At 35.1% G+C, this 17,145-nt stretch overlaps 1 protein-coding gene across 1 annotated transcript in view; it reads left to right on the top strand.

The window, feature by feature from the left end:
- LOC125236767 overlaps positions 1–17,145 on the top strand; it is a 43,045-nt gene that overhangs the window by 24,095 nt on the left and 1,805 nt on the right. The window contains 7 exon segments of the mRNA XM_048143692.1: positions 6,077–6,248; positions 10,498–10,646; positions 12,646–12,805; positions 13,488–13,546; positions 14,461–14,657; positions 15,694–15,804; positions 16,380–16,482. Of these exon segments, the coding sequence (XP_047999649.1) occupies positions 6,077–6,248; positions 10,498–10,646; positions 12,646–12,805; positions 13,488–13,546; positions 14,461–14,657; positions 15,694–15,804; positions 16,380–16,482 (951 nt within the window).

Genomic DNA, 17,145 nt, shown 5'->3' with positions numbered 1-17,145 from the left:
TCGCTGCACGTGCAAAATTCGCTATGTGATTTTTAGCGATTTTTCGTTTTCAATGCCATTTTAAACCTTATTTCTAAATACATATGCTCCAAAAACAGCGTCGAGCTCATTTCAGTATTACAGGTTTTATCAAAAGTAGATATGTGATGCCATACATTGAATGTTCTTCCTATAATCGCTAACTGCAATAAATCACATAACTACATTATCTTCTTATAACAGCAGTTTTGGAATAGCGCCTGCTATGTGAATTATGACACATAGCTATATTTTCAGAAATATTGTATAAAAAGATGTGTTAGATGTTTGTGCCCGATTTGTACAATCTCATACATAGCGATAATTTTGTACTACTTGTAGAAATCGTGAATGTTTCCAGATCGTGTGTTTTGCGTCACATAGCAGGCTTTTCTTATAAAAATCTAGCCTACTCTCTTAAAACTTGATTAAATGGTGTATGGTAGGTGGGTTTGTCGTCAAGTATAACCTCTATAAATGAGATAGAGTGTAGTTTCCCTTTTTATTGAGACTATGTCTGAAAGTGCTCACTCTGACCGAATAGTTATTTTTTAATATTTGTTAAAAATAAATCATTTCAAATTGATTTTTAAGATTATCTGTCAGAAATTTATTAGTGTTTAGTATACTGACAAATTTCGTATAGGGTTCAGTGTGTGTAAACGTACTTATATTACAAAATATTGAAATAAGATAAATTTATGCTAAGTGATTTAACATTGCCTTGAAGTTGTAAGACATCGTTTTGTATGAAATTTTGTGTGATAAGATCTATCTATCCTTTCTGGAAACATTTTAAAATAAATTAATGAAAATGAAATGTTTAATAAATGAAAAAACGCTGACTTGAGAAATCACATAAAGTTTTGAATGACAAAGATTTTTTATCTTTTTCGGATCAAAAGGGAAAAATGGAACCCTTATACAATTGTGTACTTTCTTGTCAATCCGTTTATCTATATGTCAATATTCTTTATTTCGGAAAAACCCTATACTCAAGTGTACTGTACTGTACCGTTCCTTGAAGCTGTAAAAAAGCCTCATTTTTAAGTAGGTAAATACAACATAGGTTAATTGAGTTGAAAAAAATACTACACTCTCAAGGAAATCAAAATTAATAGGGTACTTCCGGTTGACCTAAACTATGAAATTTGGAAATAAATCGTATTACACCATACATCAGTACATGATTATTAATATAGTTGTGAGAAAAAAAATAGTAAAATGTACACGTAACCTTCGGTGTTCGAGCCAGACTAGCATTATCCGGTTTTTTCAAGTTAAACATGCATAATGAAAACTTATTCAATACTTATGTATTTTCCAATACTTATGTATTATATTTATTCCATTATTTTTTATGAATGGTGGTTATTTCAGTTACAAAGTTGCTCAATGCGGTATTATGTAAACATTTATATGTTTACATAATACCGCATTGAGCAACTTTGTAACTGAAATAACCACCATTCATAAAAAATAATGGAATAAATATATTATTATAGTTGTAATATATTACTAGTAATATATTAATTTAATCGAGTTTTTTATTATGGTTAGTTAATACACAATTTAAGCGTATAGTTCTAATTCGTCGTTTTTCTGAAATAATTAATTCGAAAATGAATTGATAAATTACAAATACACAACAACATAGTTAATTCAAATCATATGATTAAATAACTATGTGACGATAAAGTGCACAAATTGTATTTTGTTCCTTAAGAATAAAATCTAGTTATGTGATTGTAAGACACATACCGGTTATTTACGACTCAAATTATAATCGCTATGTAACATATTAATAAAAAAATATTTTTTTAACCTTATAATAACTAAAATATAATTTCAAGTAATTTCTTAATGTATGCAAAAGTGAAAATACTTATTCCATAAAAATATTGATTTGTTTATGTTCAATAATTTCCGAAATAAACAGTTTTTTGTGTCTCCTGTAAAGTAGGTTAAAAACACATAGCGAAATTTGCACGCGCAGCGACGATAAGTGCCTACCGCCATGAGATACCTTTACCCGTCCGTCATCACATTTTCTTAGACTTTCGATCCGGAGGTCGCAGTTTCGAACCCCGACTCGTACCAGTAAGTTTTTCGGAACTTATGTGCGAAATGTCATTTGATATTTGCCAGTCACTGTTCGGTGAAGGAAAACATCGTGAGGAAACCGGACTTTGTGTACAACACAGCGAAAGGAGTATACAAGTTTCTAATGGGTTGGCAACGCGCATGTGACACTTCCTTGAGTTGCAGGCGTCCATATTAGGTTACGGTGACCGCTTTCCATCAGGCGGACTGTATGCTTGTTTGCCACAGACGTAGTATAAAAATATAATGGGCAACATCCCGTCCCGCCATATTGCAATTAAATTACTTAATTCAATTTCAATAGTATTTTGCACGCAATTAACCAATAATTCGAAACTCCATCGCAACTGTTACCGGATGATGCTGGTCGTCCTATTGCAATAGTAAATGGAGCGTGAATGAATTAGGATATACGTAACTAAGAATTTACAACATTTATTCATGATGGTATTTTGACATTAGTCTACTAATTTTTTTTTAATAGGTTAAATTGGAGCATTCCGTGAATATTATGTAGTTAACATACAAACTCGTAGGTTCAGTTTAATCAACAACATTATCTATAACATTAGATAACGAGTGACAAATTGACAATACAACGCGCTTTCACCTGAAAACGGTGATAAGATAATGAAACGTATAATAAGATTTCAGCTAAAATAATCAAAGGAGAATTATGACAGTAGACGACCGTGGAAAACAATTTCAGTCATGTATGTTTAAGCTGATCTTAAAACGACAATTTGTGTCAAATAGTCGGTATTTTTGTAAAAAAATATCACTGACTGTACTTTCCTTTCGACAACTTGTTTTTTTATAAAATCTATTGAAAATAAGGTTGCGCGGTGATAACCCTGGATGAGATTAGCTCAGGTCCGGGATAAGTGGCGTAAGGTAAGGTGGGGAAGATCGAAGGGTTTTTCTTGCGCGTTAAGATGGAAAGCCAGCCATGGTGCTTCATAATACGGAACATATTTATCCCTAATCATCTTATCCCTCAAGAAAAGCCCCACAATTTTTCCCCACCTTACTTACCTACTAGATGAGAGGCCTACGCTTAACAGTGGGCGATAAAGGGCTGATGTTTCAATATATAACCTCATCTCGCCATCAAATCATTAGATCAGGGGGGTTACCATGAAGTGCTAAAGCCGTTCAGTTTAGGTTGAGAGAAAGGGACGAAGCTATAGCAGTTCGATAGCTCCGTCCCTCTCTCTCAACCTAAACTGAACGGCTTTAGCACTTCATGGTAGCCCCCCAGCTCTATTATAGTACGATAATATTGAACTGTCATATGAACTGAGTACATAGATCAGGGGGGTTACCATGACGTGCTAAAGCCGTTCAGTTTAGGTTGAGAGAGAGGGACGGAGCTATGTAACTGCTATAGCTGTGTCCCTTTCTCTCAACCTAAACTGAACGTCTTTAGTACGTCATGGTAACCCCCCAGTATGCAAACTTTCAGCTTCATCGAGAATCGCGAAATATGTCTAGAACTGGCCCCGTAGCCGAATGGCATTTCTCCGACGCCAAACGAAAACGAAACGTAGTCTGGCCCTGTCGCGCTAATACGCAAGAGCGATAGAGATAGATATCTACTAGCGTTTCGTTTCGTGAGCGTTTGTGCCATTCGGCTACGCACCCAGGGGTTTCCAAACCATGTAACATTTTAAGGGGGGCGCAGGCCCGTGGGACATGTGACACCTAATAGTTCAGTAATGTGTGATCTACTTGTCACGGGGGTGGGGGGCGTGGACATTTCCCTTTTAGGTAACAGGGTGGCGTGCTTAGAAAAGTCTGGGAACCCCTGGTCTAGAACTTGAAAGATTCGAGTCGTACAGACACACCGTGCAAGTAAAATCTTGTTAAATCAGAAACTATATAAACAAAAATATAACGGCTAACCGTAATTACACTTAAATACTTTTGCTCTCATAATTTCTGATGCTAAACAACCTGTTTTTAGGGTTCCGTAGCCAACTAGGAACCCTTATAGTTTCGCCATGTCTGTCTGTCCGTCCGTCCGTCCGTCCGTCCGCGGATAATCTCAGTAACCGTAAGCACTAGAAAGCTGAAATTTGGCACCAATATGTATATCAATCACGCCAACAAAGTGCAAAAATAAAAAATGGAAAAAAATGTTTTATTAGGGTACCCCCCCCCCCCCTACATGTAAAGTGGGGGCTGATTTTTTTTTCATTTCAACCCCAACGTGTGATATTGTTGGATAGGTATTTAAAAATGAATAAGGGTTTACTAAGATCGTTTTTTGATAATATTAATATCTTCGGAAATAATCGCTCCTAAAGGAAAAAAAAGTGCGTCCCCCCCCCCCCTCTAACTTTTGAACCATATGTTTAAAAAATATGAAAAAGATCACAAAAGTAGAACTTTATAAAGACTTTCTAGGAAAATTGTTTTGAACTTGATAGGGTCAGTAGTTTTTGAGAAAAATACGAAAAACTACGGAACCCTACACTGAGCGTGGCCCGAAACGCTCTTGGCCGGTTTTTTATTGAATTCCGTTAACTTTAAAGGAGGATTATTTAGATCAAATACAATTAATTTATCTAAGAAACTAGCGTCTTAACTCTTACGGTTATCGACTTAATAAAAAATTTAAGATAATTACTGAACATGTGTGTGACAGCCTTTGCAAATTCCTAATGTTATTTGTTTTGACATGTGCCGTCAATCACTTGACACTAACTTTAATGTTATTCTTAAGGGTCTCTCACACTAAGAAATTCATTTATTTTGTATGAAAATTATGAATTTTTTTTTGCTGATTTAACTAAAAGTGATATACAGGGTGGTTCCCGATAATTAACCTAACCACCTGTCGAATTTAACGGAAAACAAAAAAAAAACACGGTGTTCATATGAGCTTCTAAACTAAAAATATAATACCTGGACTTGGACAAATATTCCAAAATTCTAGTCCTTCTGTTTTAATAGAATTTCGCCATTTTTCACAGATCTTTTGACTGACGAAATCATGCACTCGACAATTCAAAATCTGCCTACAGATTTTTTTTAATTTAGCCAACGGCAATTCAAGCCCTTTAATCACAAGGCAAGACAAGTATATTCCTTTTAGAGCTCGATCTGAGTAAGTCAGTAGTGGCAGTCGAGTTTCGCGCATTTTTCTCGCGATGTTGCAATCCGCAAGGCCTGCGAGGCAGCCACCTGCGGATGTAAGTGCAGCCGCGTCCACAAGACGGAATTTGCCTATGGGCATTTTCGCTAACAAAGATTTAAAAACTTTTTTTAGATTAATGAATTTAATGTCTTTCCTACTCTGAATTACGAGACCTTTTTATCCCACTAGGACGGAAAAAACATTCCAAATTTATTTTTTCCACTTCGTTACCTTTTTTTTTTAGTATGAATAGGTAGACGTTTGACCACAATCACACCTGATCATTTTTGTCTCTTGTTTTTTGTCAGGTCGGAATGGCTTGTGATTCTGAGTAGGAGAAACATAAAATGTACCTACCTTGGAAACAATATTTTCGGTGATTGTTCTCGCGAAAATGCCCCTATTTATAAGCCCCATTATATCAAAAACCTTGAAACCGTCCACATAGTCACTTTGCCAAAATTGTATCTCAAGTGTACAGATAGAAGCTCACTTTATATGTGTTTAAGAATATATTTAACAGGTTGTCAGCAGACATAATATAAAACACCTTCTAATCTAAAGTAGACACTCATCATTATCATCATCACTTTAGCCGTTTATCGCTTACTGCTGAGCATAGACCTCTCTTCTAGTACGCCACTTCTCCTGGTCCTGGGAACTGGATGAGACTAGCCCAGAGACTACAGATAGGCAATATATCAAAAACCTGAAAATTTCTGACAACTCCACTTGGGAGCGTTTTGATGTTTTTATAAAAATGTTACAAAAATATGTTATCTATATTGTAGACGCTTCTTTACTTCCAGTAACTAAACACTGCCATAGTTCATTTGGCCCGATCAGTTGCCCAACAAGAGTTTAGCGCGCTCGCCAGTTTACTCAGTGTGACTCGACCGACGGAGCCGGGCGCACGTCTCAATTCCTCACGAAATCAAACTTTCGCAACTTTTCACCTTTTAAGTGCAAGGACGACCGGTCAAAAGTAAGTCAAGTTGAATAATCTTAAATTTTGTAGTTAAAAAAAAATTGTTGGTCGGGAAAACAATGCAGATCGACAAGGTTGAGTAAGAGGAAAATAGATTTTATGAATGGAATGTTTTTCTTCGATAGTCTTGTTGTGGTTGCAAAGATAAGTAACTTGATATCTATAATTTTTGTGAATTAACTATTTGAAAATATTGTCAGTACGACTATTATTTAAATTAGAAAATTAAAGAAATGTATTGCCTAAACATAGATGCTTAATTATTTAGGCTTTATTATGTTTATTTATATTAAAGAATCAACACAGCACCTAGGGTGACCTAGGTATTAAGTGTTGACTTCAAATTCGCGCACTTCCCCTAAAGGTCCAAAATATCCAATAGGGACGTAGTTTCCGTAATGAGAAAAACATCGAATAAAAAACATTTTCATTATAACTACTTTGTAAAAAATCTCAAATCTCGGGGCAAATCTCGACTGGAGGGCAATTGTAACTAATCCATTTTTAGGGTTCCGTAGCCAAAATGGCAAAAACGGAACCCTTATAGTTTCGTCATGTCCGTCTGTCCGTCTGTCCGTCTGTCCGTCTGTCCGTCTGTCACAGCCGATTTACTCGGAAACTATAAGTACTACAGTGATGAAATTTGATGGGAATATGTGTTGTATGAACCGCTACAAAATTATGACACTAAATAGTAAAAAAAAAGAATTGGGGGTGGGGCCCCCATACATGTAACTGAGGGATGAAAATTTTTTTTTCGATGTACATACCCGTGTGGGGTATCAATGGAAAGGTCTTTTAAAATGATATAAAGTTTTCTAAAAAACATTTTTCTTAAAGTGAACGGTTTTTGAGATATCAGCTCTCAAAGTCGTAAAAAGTATGTCCCCCCCCCTCTATTTTTATAACTACGGGGTATAAAATTCTAAAAAAAATAGAGGTGATGCATGCTAATTAACTCTTTCAACGATTTTTGGTTTGATCAAAGTATCTCTTATAGTTTTTGAGATAGGTTGATTTAACTGTAATTTTGGCAGGTGTATAAATTGACATAATAAGTTTATTATATTTGCTGCTACGGAACCCTTTGTGCGCGAGCCCGACTCGCACTTGGCCGGTTTTTTCCATTATTACACTATGATGTTGAGTTCTACATGTATCCACTGAACACGCCTATCATTATATAACCGATGAACACTTTATTTAATAATTAATGCAAACATTGTAAAACATGGAAAAAATGGACCAGTTACATTTGCCCCCCAGTCGAAATTTGTAACGCTCTAACTTAGATAATATTATTAATATAAAAACTATACAAAGTTTCGATGTAACAAACGGAAAATATGCGTGCGGCATAATAAAACCGCATCTAATGCACAGTACAGGAATTCAAACAACATAAAATACTACTTGTCAAGATAAGAACGTGTGCCGCATAAAGTTATATCTAATAGTACGGGAAATATGACAAACAATACGCTACCTATTTTTACAAAATGAACAGTCTAATGTACATACCGCTTGGTCTCATTACCTACTCTTCGAATAATATTTCCAAAAAATCATATTTACAATAAATTAGTTCACATCTCACTAGTCTCACGGAATCCTATTTCATTATTACTTAATACACATAATGAACCATACCAAAATGTTACAATCTTAGTTTTAGCACTTTCAGATATCACTTAAATTATTAAAAATATGTTGTTCCACTGCAGGAGTACCTATATTTAACTATTTACAGTTGCAAATTATTCAATGAAACAAATCACAATTTTACTTCTGGGGTCGATTGTGACACTGACAACATGTCAATATTTTTTTAATTTTTACAGTGTCTCATAAAGATTTTACAAAGTTTTTATTTAAAGTCCTAGTCATCTCGGTAGGTTTTATAGGTAGAAATGTGTAGTCTCTTTCGTAATACATGGCACGATATTTTTCGTTCCGAACAAATTCTACTGTCTAGGAAAGAACATGAAAAACAAAAATATTCTGAATATCCTGCAAAAATACGACTTCTTTTGTGGTGTTGCCGCACTGTATTGAAGTTTAGTAGGTTTAGTACTTTATTTTTCTCATTTTTTATTTATTTCCATATGTAGTCTATACTTAAATCAAGGTTTATAGACTTATGTACTCGTACAGTAAACGACCGTAAAGACTGCACATCGGTGCGTTGTCTCTTTTTTGCTTAAATATGTGACGTTAATTGTCTCTTTCCTAAGACCGACGTGCTTTCTTTATGGCCATTATCTTTCAATGAGACCTAGAAACCCATTTTATATAAATTAAGGTTTTTAATTCATAAAAACAAAACACAAGTGAAAAACTCGCATTATGAATACTTCATGGGATTTGTAGAAGTGAAAACAAACTCCATATTTTACAAATAATTACGCTCATTTACAATTTAAATTGTCAAGAACTACTACTTAACATTATGTGGTATTGGTGTAAGTAAATGCATTTTTTCTGACCTCCGAATAAGCAAATTAAATCTCAAACAAGATAATATATCCTCGACCTACATTGCCCAGGAACCGGCATTTTGGTTCGAACTCGCGGCTTGGAAATTTGAGCAACATTCTACTATGGCGAAATGCTTTAAGGACATAGACAAACCTAGAAATATTTCAAATATTAGCAGTATGGAACGATACGAGCTACGAATATAATTATTTATTAGAAATTGACGCGGTGGTGTTGGTCGCCGTGTTTATTATTTGTAATATGACGCCCGACTTTAGATTCAAAATTTGCGGGATCAAAATCCTGTCTTGTAGCAATAAGACTTTTTCAAAATGTAAGTATTTACATACATACATACATACAATCACGCCTGTGTCCCATGAAGGGGTAGGCAGAGCACATGAAACTACTCAGGTTTCAGTGCCATTCTTGGCAAATAAGGGGTTGAAGGGGATGTAAGTATTTATCATTTAATATTTAACTTTTTAATGAAGGTGAACATTGTGAAGAAACCTATGCGGTACTTATGCAAAAAAAGTTATAAAAAAACAACCTATATCCTATATATAGGTGATTTTTATTGTGTAACTTGCATTATTCAAGAGATACTAAAAACAGACGTCACTGTTTGTTCTCAAAACAATTACAAGTATGACTGAAGATCTTATCAGATTCTAAAGCAATCAACACTTTGCAGGAAATGTTAGGTTCGACATATACATACATACATACATACCGGATATCCTTTAAAATATCCGTACTTAGAAAGGTAACATTTTTTCCTACTATCTACTAACGGCGTGTTGTAACTTAAAATTAGCTCTGAATATTGAAATGGATGATTGTGACCAAAGTGACGTTTTTATCATACTTGACATTGGCAAATTCGATCAATACCGTTTCTAGAGCTAACATTTGACGTATTTTAATTTGTAACATTGTTAAGAGCTAGCCGGCCTAGCCGAAATGACAATCGTTGACGTCTATCAAAACGCAGACTGCCACGCCCTCAAGACGATATTATCTCTTAATCGGATAGACAGGTGGTCAAAATTATTGAAATTAGAACCATGCAAATTGTATGATAGAGACCAAAATATGGTGGTGGGAAATATATTCCCCTTGTTTGATTAAGGGTTATTGTAAGCGTTTGTGTATTTGGCCCTGGTTGCGATTCAATCGTCACTTAGTGTCAACGATTCTTGTTTCGCTGAAGCCGGCTAAACCTAAAGAGAGAACAAAATACTATAAAGAGAATTAACCCTTAAATGCATGAATTTTTCTTTTAACGAGATATTAATATATGTGATAGACAATGGTTTTCTGACTCTGGGAAAAATAATAAAAAAAATATTTAAGATCGATTTTTATACTAAATCAGTGTTAGAAGTTAAATAGGCCAAATCTTATTTATATAAATATATCGTAATTGGTAAGTTTTATTTAAAAAAAAATGACTACTATTAAAAAGGTACACTATTTGTGGAACCTCTATGATGAAATGTTTAAACATAAACTAATTACTAACTCCGAAAAAATCAGCCTAAATCACATACTAAAAATCGCCATCGTCCTGTTTTTTCACACTTTTCCGCCATTTCATCTTAATTCTGAAATAATAAATAGTAAATCATTATATTATTGAATGTATTTAGTATTGGATAGCTACATATCGAGCCATGGACCATCAAATATGTGATGCATATATATATCACCATGCATTTAAGGGTTACATTACTAACCGATAATATTACTTACTTATCATCAGAATGACGGCAGCCACCTTAGTCCAGCCCACGGGTGAGCTGTGGAAGAAGACCCGAATCGAGCTGAATGAAGACCAGAACACGAAGGACCGCGACCTTGACATCATTAAGGAGTGGCTGAGGAAACAGCCGCATTTGCCGGATGAGTTTGGTAAGTTGACCTTTGATCATAAGATATCCACTACCATCTGAATTGTAGAACTATTAGGGTTCATCATAATTTTACCAAAAAGACCAGGACATATAAGAACGCAATCTTGATCTCAAAGAGTGGCTGTGAAAGCAGCTGCATCTGCCACATGAGTCCAGTACCTAAGTTTAAATAAATAAATCTTTATTTCCAAAAGTTACATTACATAATGTGACAGGGGCCCTGCACTAAGCTAGCGCCTGTATCGTATAGGTACTAGTTACAATTTACCCAACAGAAATAAAGGTAAAGAAACATAAAAAGTTGTTCCTCCTCTTCTCATTTCGATGGCTGCACAGGGATCACAAGTAGTAACTTTTATCGCCTTGTCTGTCGCATCACAAACCTCCTTATGAGAGCAGGCATGTGCGTACATTGGGCACAAGTTTCTTCTTTTGAGTTACCAGTCTAAGGTGCCACTATAAAGTGCAATATTGGCATTTGAGTAGGGAGTAGAAAAATCTGCTTGCTGCACTTCAAACACTACCACATATACAATTAAATTTGAAGAATCCTAAATGGCCAAGACAAAATCATTAGAAATCGTCCATGAATCTGTCAAACATAGGTTTTAAAGGAAATCCCTTTTATCATTATTTTATTCTTTGCTGTTAGGCTTTCTCAAGAATGATTACGTTCCGATTCCATTACGTAATTTTAATGTCGAAGAAATAATGGAGGAGTTGTCGACTGCATCAATGAATGACGCGATAGCAATCAATGAAATTAGTTTGCAAGACGTTATTTACCGCCTCACTTGAATTAGTCGAATTAAATCACGTCGTAAATTTGATATCAATAAGATATGGATAGTATAAAAGCGGAAACTGCAGTTTGAATCAAAGTGACTTATCCATTATCCAATCCGTATCGTATGTAAAGCAACTTCATTACGTTTATTGAACTTCGTATCAGGCTCTTTTTCATATTTCAATGCATTTGGTTGATTACCGTTTATAAGGTTACCGTTCAAAATCTTAGGTTCTTTTTGTGATGTTTTGAAAAATAAAATATTTGAAGTTGATGTATGACTTCTCAGGCTCCAATTTATAAATCTATTATATTTATGTGCCATGTAGTATCCTATTACTTTTCATTACGACATTATCTCACGAATATTTTTTAGTAGCTATCGAAATTTAATTTAGAGTTTACTTAAGTTTGGTTAGAAAACAATGTCAAGTGGTAAAATTTATTTTTACTTAAAAAAAATACTATAGATACACAACACAGTAGGTAAGTACGAATGTAATGGAATAATGGTTTGTTATTATCCATATTATTCAACTTGTAAAACCGGATTGGTACTTTGAACTCATCTATGACATGAAACATGACTGTACAGACTACGCTCATCTTCCTATGTAATTAAAATTATTAACAAGGCAAAGCAGGTACATAAAATCTGATATTTATCTTGAAAGTGAGAACGTAATTTAAATGCTGGCTGTGTAGAATTATCGGAATAAAAAGACTTTTTGAATAAAATAATAACAAAGCTAAGTAATACGGCTTAAGTAAAATATTTGCAAAAGAATATTTTCACTTGTGTTGCTCATCGATCGAAAGTTGTTATCGCCATGTTAACTTTATCTAATCTACCATTTCCATTCTCTGAAAAAATGTGACATTTACAACAGTGTTTGACGTAATGATCAAATGCTGGAATCATGAAAACTAATTCCGTAGTAACAGTAGAAGTTTTTCGCAATTTTATATACGCACCTTGATGGAATCTGCGCGATTTTTTTTAAGCTCAAATTTTTCACAAAATGGATGTGCATGAACTTTGCGGCCTCATTAGTCCTAGCCAATTGAGACCTACGTCTTAACTAACATTAAAAAATCATCATTAGAACTCACAAGAAATATGCTGATATGCCGCTGTTTCTTGACACATATTTTCTGCGTTTCCCCATAATAAATACTTGTGTAATAATATTCTATTGTAATATTCCAGATGAGCAATGCCTCCGTAACTTCCTTCGTGGCTGCTCCTACTCGTTAGAGAAGACCAAGCGTAAGCTGGACATGTACTTCACAATGCGGGCCGCTTGTCCCGAGTACTTCTGCAATCGGGACATGAGCCGGCCGGAGTTGGCGGACCTGGCTAACAGAGCGTGAGTATATAAATACCCTTCTCTTATTGACTGTGACTCTAATTTGAGTCCTTTTGGTGGCTACAGCGGTTCCTTGGACAAGAATATTGTCCATACTTCTGCAGAAGATTCTTGATGGACTTTACTAACAGATCATGAGTATCAATACAAATATTCTTACCATGTCAATTCCTTGGTGGGTGCAAGCTTTTCTTTGGGAAGACCAAAGACAATTTGGATATGAACGTCACCATACTTCTGCAGAAGAAACTTGATGGACTTTCCTAACAGCGCTTGAGTAATAAATGTTTATAAATATACTTGGTCAATGTGAGTTCATTCGTGGCTGCTCCTACTCCCTAGGAAGACCAAAGGTACGAAAATGTATTTCCTCAAACTTATGCAACATGGACATGAGTCGACCTGAAGTACAATAGCTAACAGGGTTCGAATCCCCTAAGAGCATTATGCTGAAATAAATGAAATGAAAACCTAAAGACAATATCAGTTCCAAAAAGGAAAGGTTAGAAAACAAGTGGTTGAATTGCTCACAAGGATTTTATTGTAGAAAACCATTGTGGATCAGAAATATCTACTTTAAATTTGAGGTTATTAGGTTTTTCAATACCAAAACAAACATTAGTCATGTTGGCAATGTAGTGAAAATGTCAGAAAATACTCAGTTTTGAAATTTGCGTTTCAGTCAAGGACCACCGCTGCCAGGTCTGACCCCTAATGGTCGTCGTGTCACTATTTGCAGAGGTAAGACACAAGTATTAAAAAAAAAATAAAAAATTTCAATATTACAAATTTAGTCCCCCAAATGCAAATGCCTGATTTAAATACAAAAATTAGCTCTTGATACTATATGGATTGGATATATCAATGTCAAAAGTAACATATGTTTAAATTTAACGTCAATCACAGATAAATTTTGACTTATTTTAAAATTCGTTTGTGCCATGACTTTTTCTATCAAATATGAAAAACAAGAATTGTTATGACACATAATTCGTATTTGTTTATTTTGTTACACTACATTTTCCACTGTCATCATTTATAACAAAAACGGCCCTTATGACATTGAAAAATATTTTTTTTTGATGCCATGGCTCCAAACTACGAGTCAAGGTTTAAAGATATTGCGATTGCGCAAAATTCTCGAGTGGGTAGAATCTCCGTTTCACAAATGACTTCTTTTGTTTTAGCAATTTTCCGCTTCACTTATATCAATTGTCTATACTTAATGATGATTTTGATGGATATTGTGCTAAACATAGACATAAAAAAAATATAACCGGTAAGCAGGATCTAAAGAACCTTATGTCATCCTGTACACTGATAAAGTATACCATAAACTGAAAGATACCGATATTGCTACTCTTCTCAATCTTCAATCAGTACCGTGGTGCCGCTTTTTCTCTCTAAGCTTTTCTTTGGTGAGCTGCTGGCTATCGGTCATATTTAATATTATTGTAATGGAAAAGTGGTGTCATGATGACATCTAGTGACTCTAGGGATTCTCCATATTAAAATTTGTCTTCACAGAAAACCATTGACAAACAGGCAACGACGCAAATGCTTACCTAAAGATTATTTGTCACCTTTGACTCAGTTACACACTAGGTATACAAACTTCCTATTGTTTTGTTAAATGTAAAATTGTACAATTCCAGGAATAGACAAGAACGTTGATACTCACCAGCTGATCGATGCGTTCAAGATGGCAATGATGGTTGGTGATGTGCGACTGAAAGAGGAGATAGAGGGAGTGGGAGGGGATGTCTACATTCTAGACGCTTCTGTTGTGGCTCCCAGCCATTTGGCCAAGATTTCACCCACCGCTGTCAAGAAGTTTTTGATTTGCGTGCAGGTAATTATGTAAATCATGAAACTGTTGTAATTTGGTTCAACTTACTGTGCGACAAAGATGGCATAGAGAGAAATACCTGAAACACAATTTTAGACTCCTCTTTTGATTTTGAAAACTTTGACTCAATAAAATTTGTAGCCAATGAATTTATGACTAACGCTAAATCGGGTCCGGATGAGTCTGAATCTCAAACCTTCAAAGGTTGATACTTTCCTTGCTTCCTTGGGATGAATGCCTATTAAGTATATCATATCAATCAATACCTAGTAGAAGTAGGTAGTATTCTGTATTGTGCAGAACTACGTGTAACTTAAAAGTAGGAAAAGTGAAATACCTACAAAGATGATCTTTAAGGGATACTTAAGTACTACATAGAAAACCATTTAAAGATTTTTAAAATTTTGCAAAACATAAATTTAGTATCCCATTTATTTCCCATTAAGTACATCATAACATTCATAACAATACCAACCTTGACATAACCACCGGTCATATACTCCAAGGTAAAAGCGAGAAAAGTGCCCATGTGCAACTCTTAACTGATGCCTTGGCCTTGGTTGCGAAACTCGCACTTAAGAGTTAGTTTCAAGGTGAGACAGAAATTTGTGGTAAGATTACACATTCTGATGGTCATTTAGATGTGAATGGTAAAAAGTGGCTATTAGCATTATTTTAGACTTGTGAAGGTTTAGAGGGATATGTTACAATAGTTTATAATCATTTTGGTTAAATTACAATAATGTTACTCTGTAAGTTACATGGTAATGTTTCGTGATGGTAGTTGTAAATTATCGAAAAATAAAATTCGTTTAAAATTTTATTTTACTCTTTTCGGAAAATAATATACTTATCACATTTTACCACTCTGAGCTTCTCTGTGTATTATCAAAATTGTATAAATGTTCTATTCATGTGTCAATCACTGCAGCCTTTTATCTTGGTACATTTTAATTTTATGGCGTTTGCCTGGGTTTTGTGGAAAATTTAAAAAATTTGGACAATTCAACGACCATCTATTATTTATTGAATATTTCAGGAAGCCTACCCCGTAAAGCTGAAAGAGGTGCACGTCGTGAACGCTTCGCCTCTCATCGACAAAATCATCAACTTCGTGAAGCCTTTCCTTAAGGAGAAGATCAGAAAACGGGTAAGGGCTGCATTTTAAAGAAGGTCAATTGTGGCCGGCAACCTGAGGGCTTACCACGGACCACGGTTGACATGATTGCCTTCCTACCAGACTTACGTACTAATTAACAAGTGTGACTTTCTGCTTTAAGGTTGCCTAATTGTATAAAAATATTTATAATCTGAAAAATAATTAACCTTATAGCAGAATCGATTTACTCGAGTTTGAAGTTAAGGGGTCCGATGTAATCATATAAATGGAACACATTAAGGCTGTTTCATTCATTTTCGAGTAAGGCAGAAACGGTCCAAGCTGCAGCGAATTTGATAGCTCAGACTATGAAAGCCCCTTGATATAATAATTATTCTTGAGCGCTTGCCGATGATATCACATAATTAAGTATATACACGTTTTGTCTTTTAATCAGCCGTTTCATGGAATATTAAATAATGAAATGCCGAAAAGGACAATATTGACGGAATTTTGAATTAAATGGGTTAATTATATTATGTCCATTACCTCATTAATGTTTAATACCTGGGTATTTGCGTCACATACATAATAAGAAGCTTCACACTACTATTATTTATTTCCAGATCTTCTGCCACACTGACATATCGACTTTGTACGAGCACGTCCCCCAGGAAATGCTTCCGGAAGAATATGGTGGCAATGGAGGATCCTTGGCTGATATTAACAGTAAGTTATTATCATAGCTGGGCATTAACTCGTTAATCCGTTAATCGATAATTAACGAAGTTAACATTTTGGTTAACGGATTAACTTTTAAGTTAACTTTAAAAAATGTTAACGGATTCGTTAACTTCCGTTTAATTTCTTCGAGTCCGTTAATCGTTAATCTAGTTCCACATGCGCCGAGTAAAACTTGCTCTAACCGCTACTATAAAAGCCCGGAGTGCGGCGAAACCTAGGATTTTCCCGTAAATTCACAGTCTACAGACCAATTGGTGCCTTTAGATCACTTGTTCGAGACCTACTAAAGTTTATTAGTCCTACTGCACCCATCACTAACTGGGAAATAGAATGGAAATCATCAGACATGACATACAAATCGCGCAACCGACGCATCAAGCCAGAGTTAAGCGGGCCGCGCTATCTACCAAGTTACCGGGGATCTCAACTTCGATTAGAGGTGTCTCAATCCGAGAAACCTACGCACCATGACTACGACCGCATCAATGACCCAATATCTACAGGTCACCAAGGTAAAACCTTAGATTTACCGAACCAACGTCATCGGTATAAGTCCAAAGAGAACAATATTTATTAACATTTCGCATTGGTAGCTGGGATTTTGTAAGAGATTTTGGGGAACTTCGGGCTTTTACAGTAACATATAAA

This window comes from Leguminivora glycinivorella, chromosome 19, assembly GCF_023078275.1.
Source record: "Leguminivora glycinivorella isolate SPB_JAAS2020 chromosome 19, LegGlyc_1.1, whole genome shotgun sequence".
NCBI lineage: Eukaryota > Metazoa > Arthropoda > Insecta > Lepidoptera > Tortricidae > Leguminivora > Leguminivora glycinivorella.
This window is presented reverse-complemented; position numbering and strand designations above follow the sequence as displayed.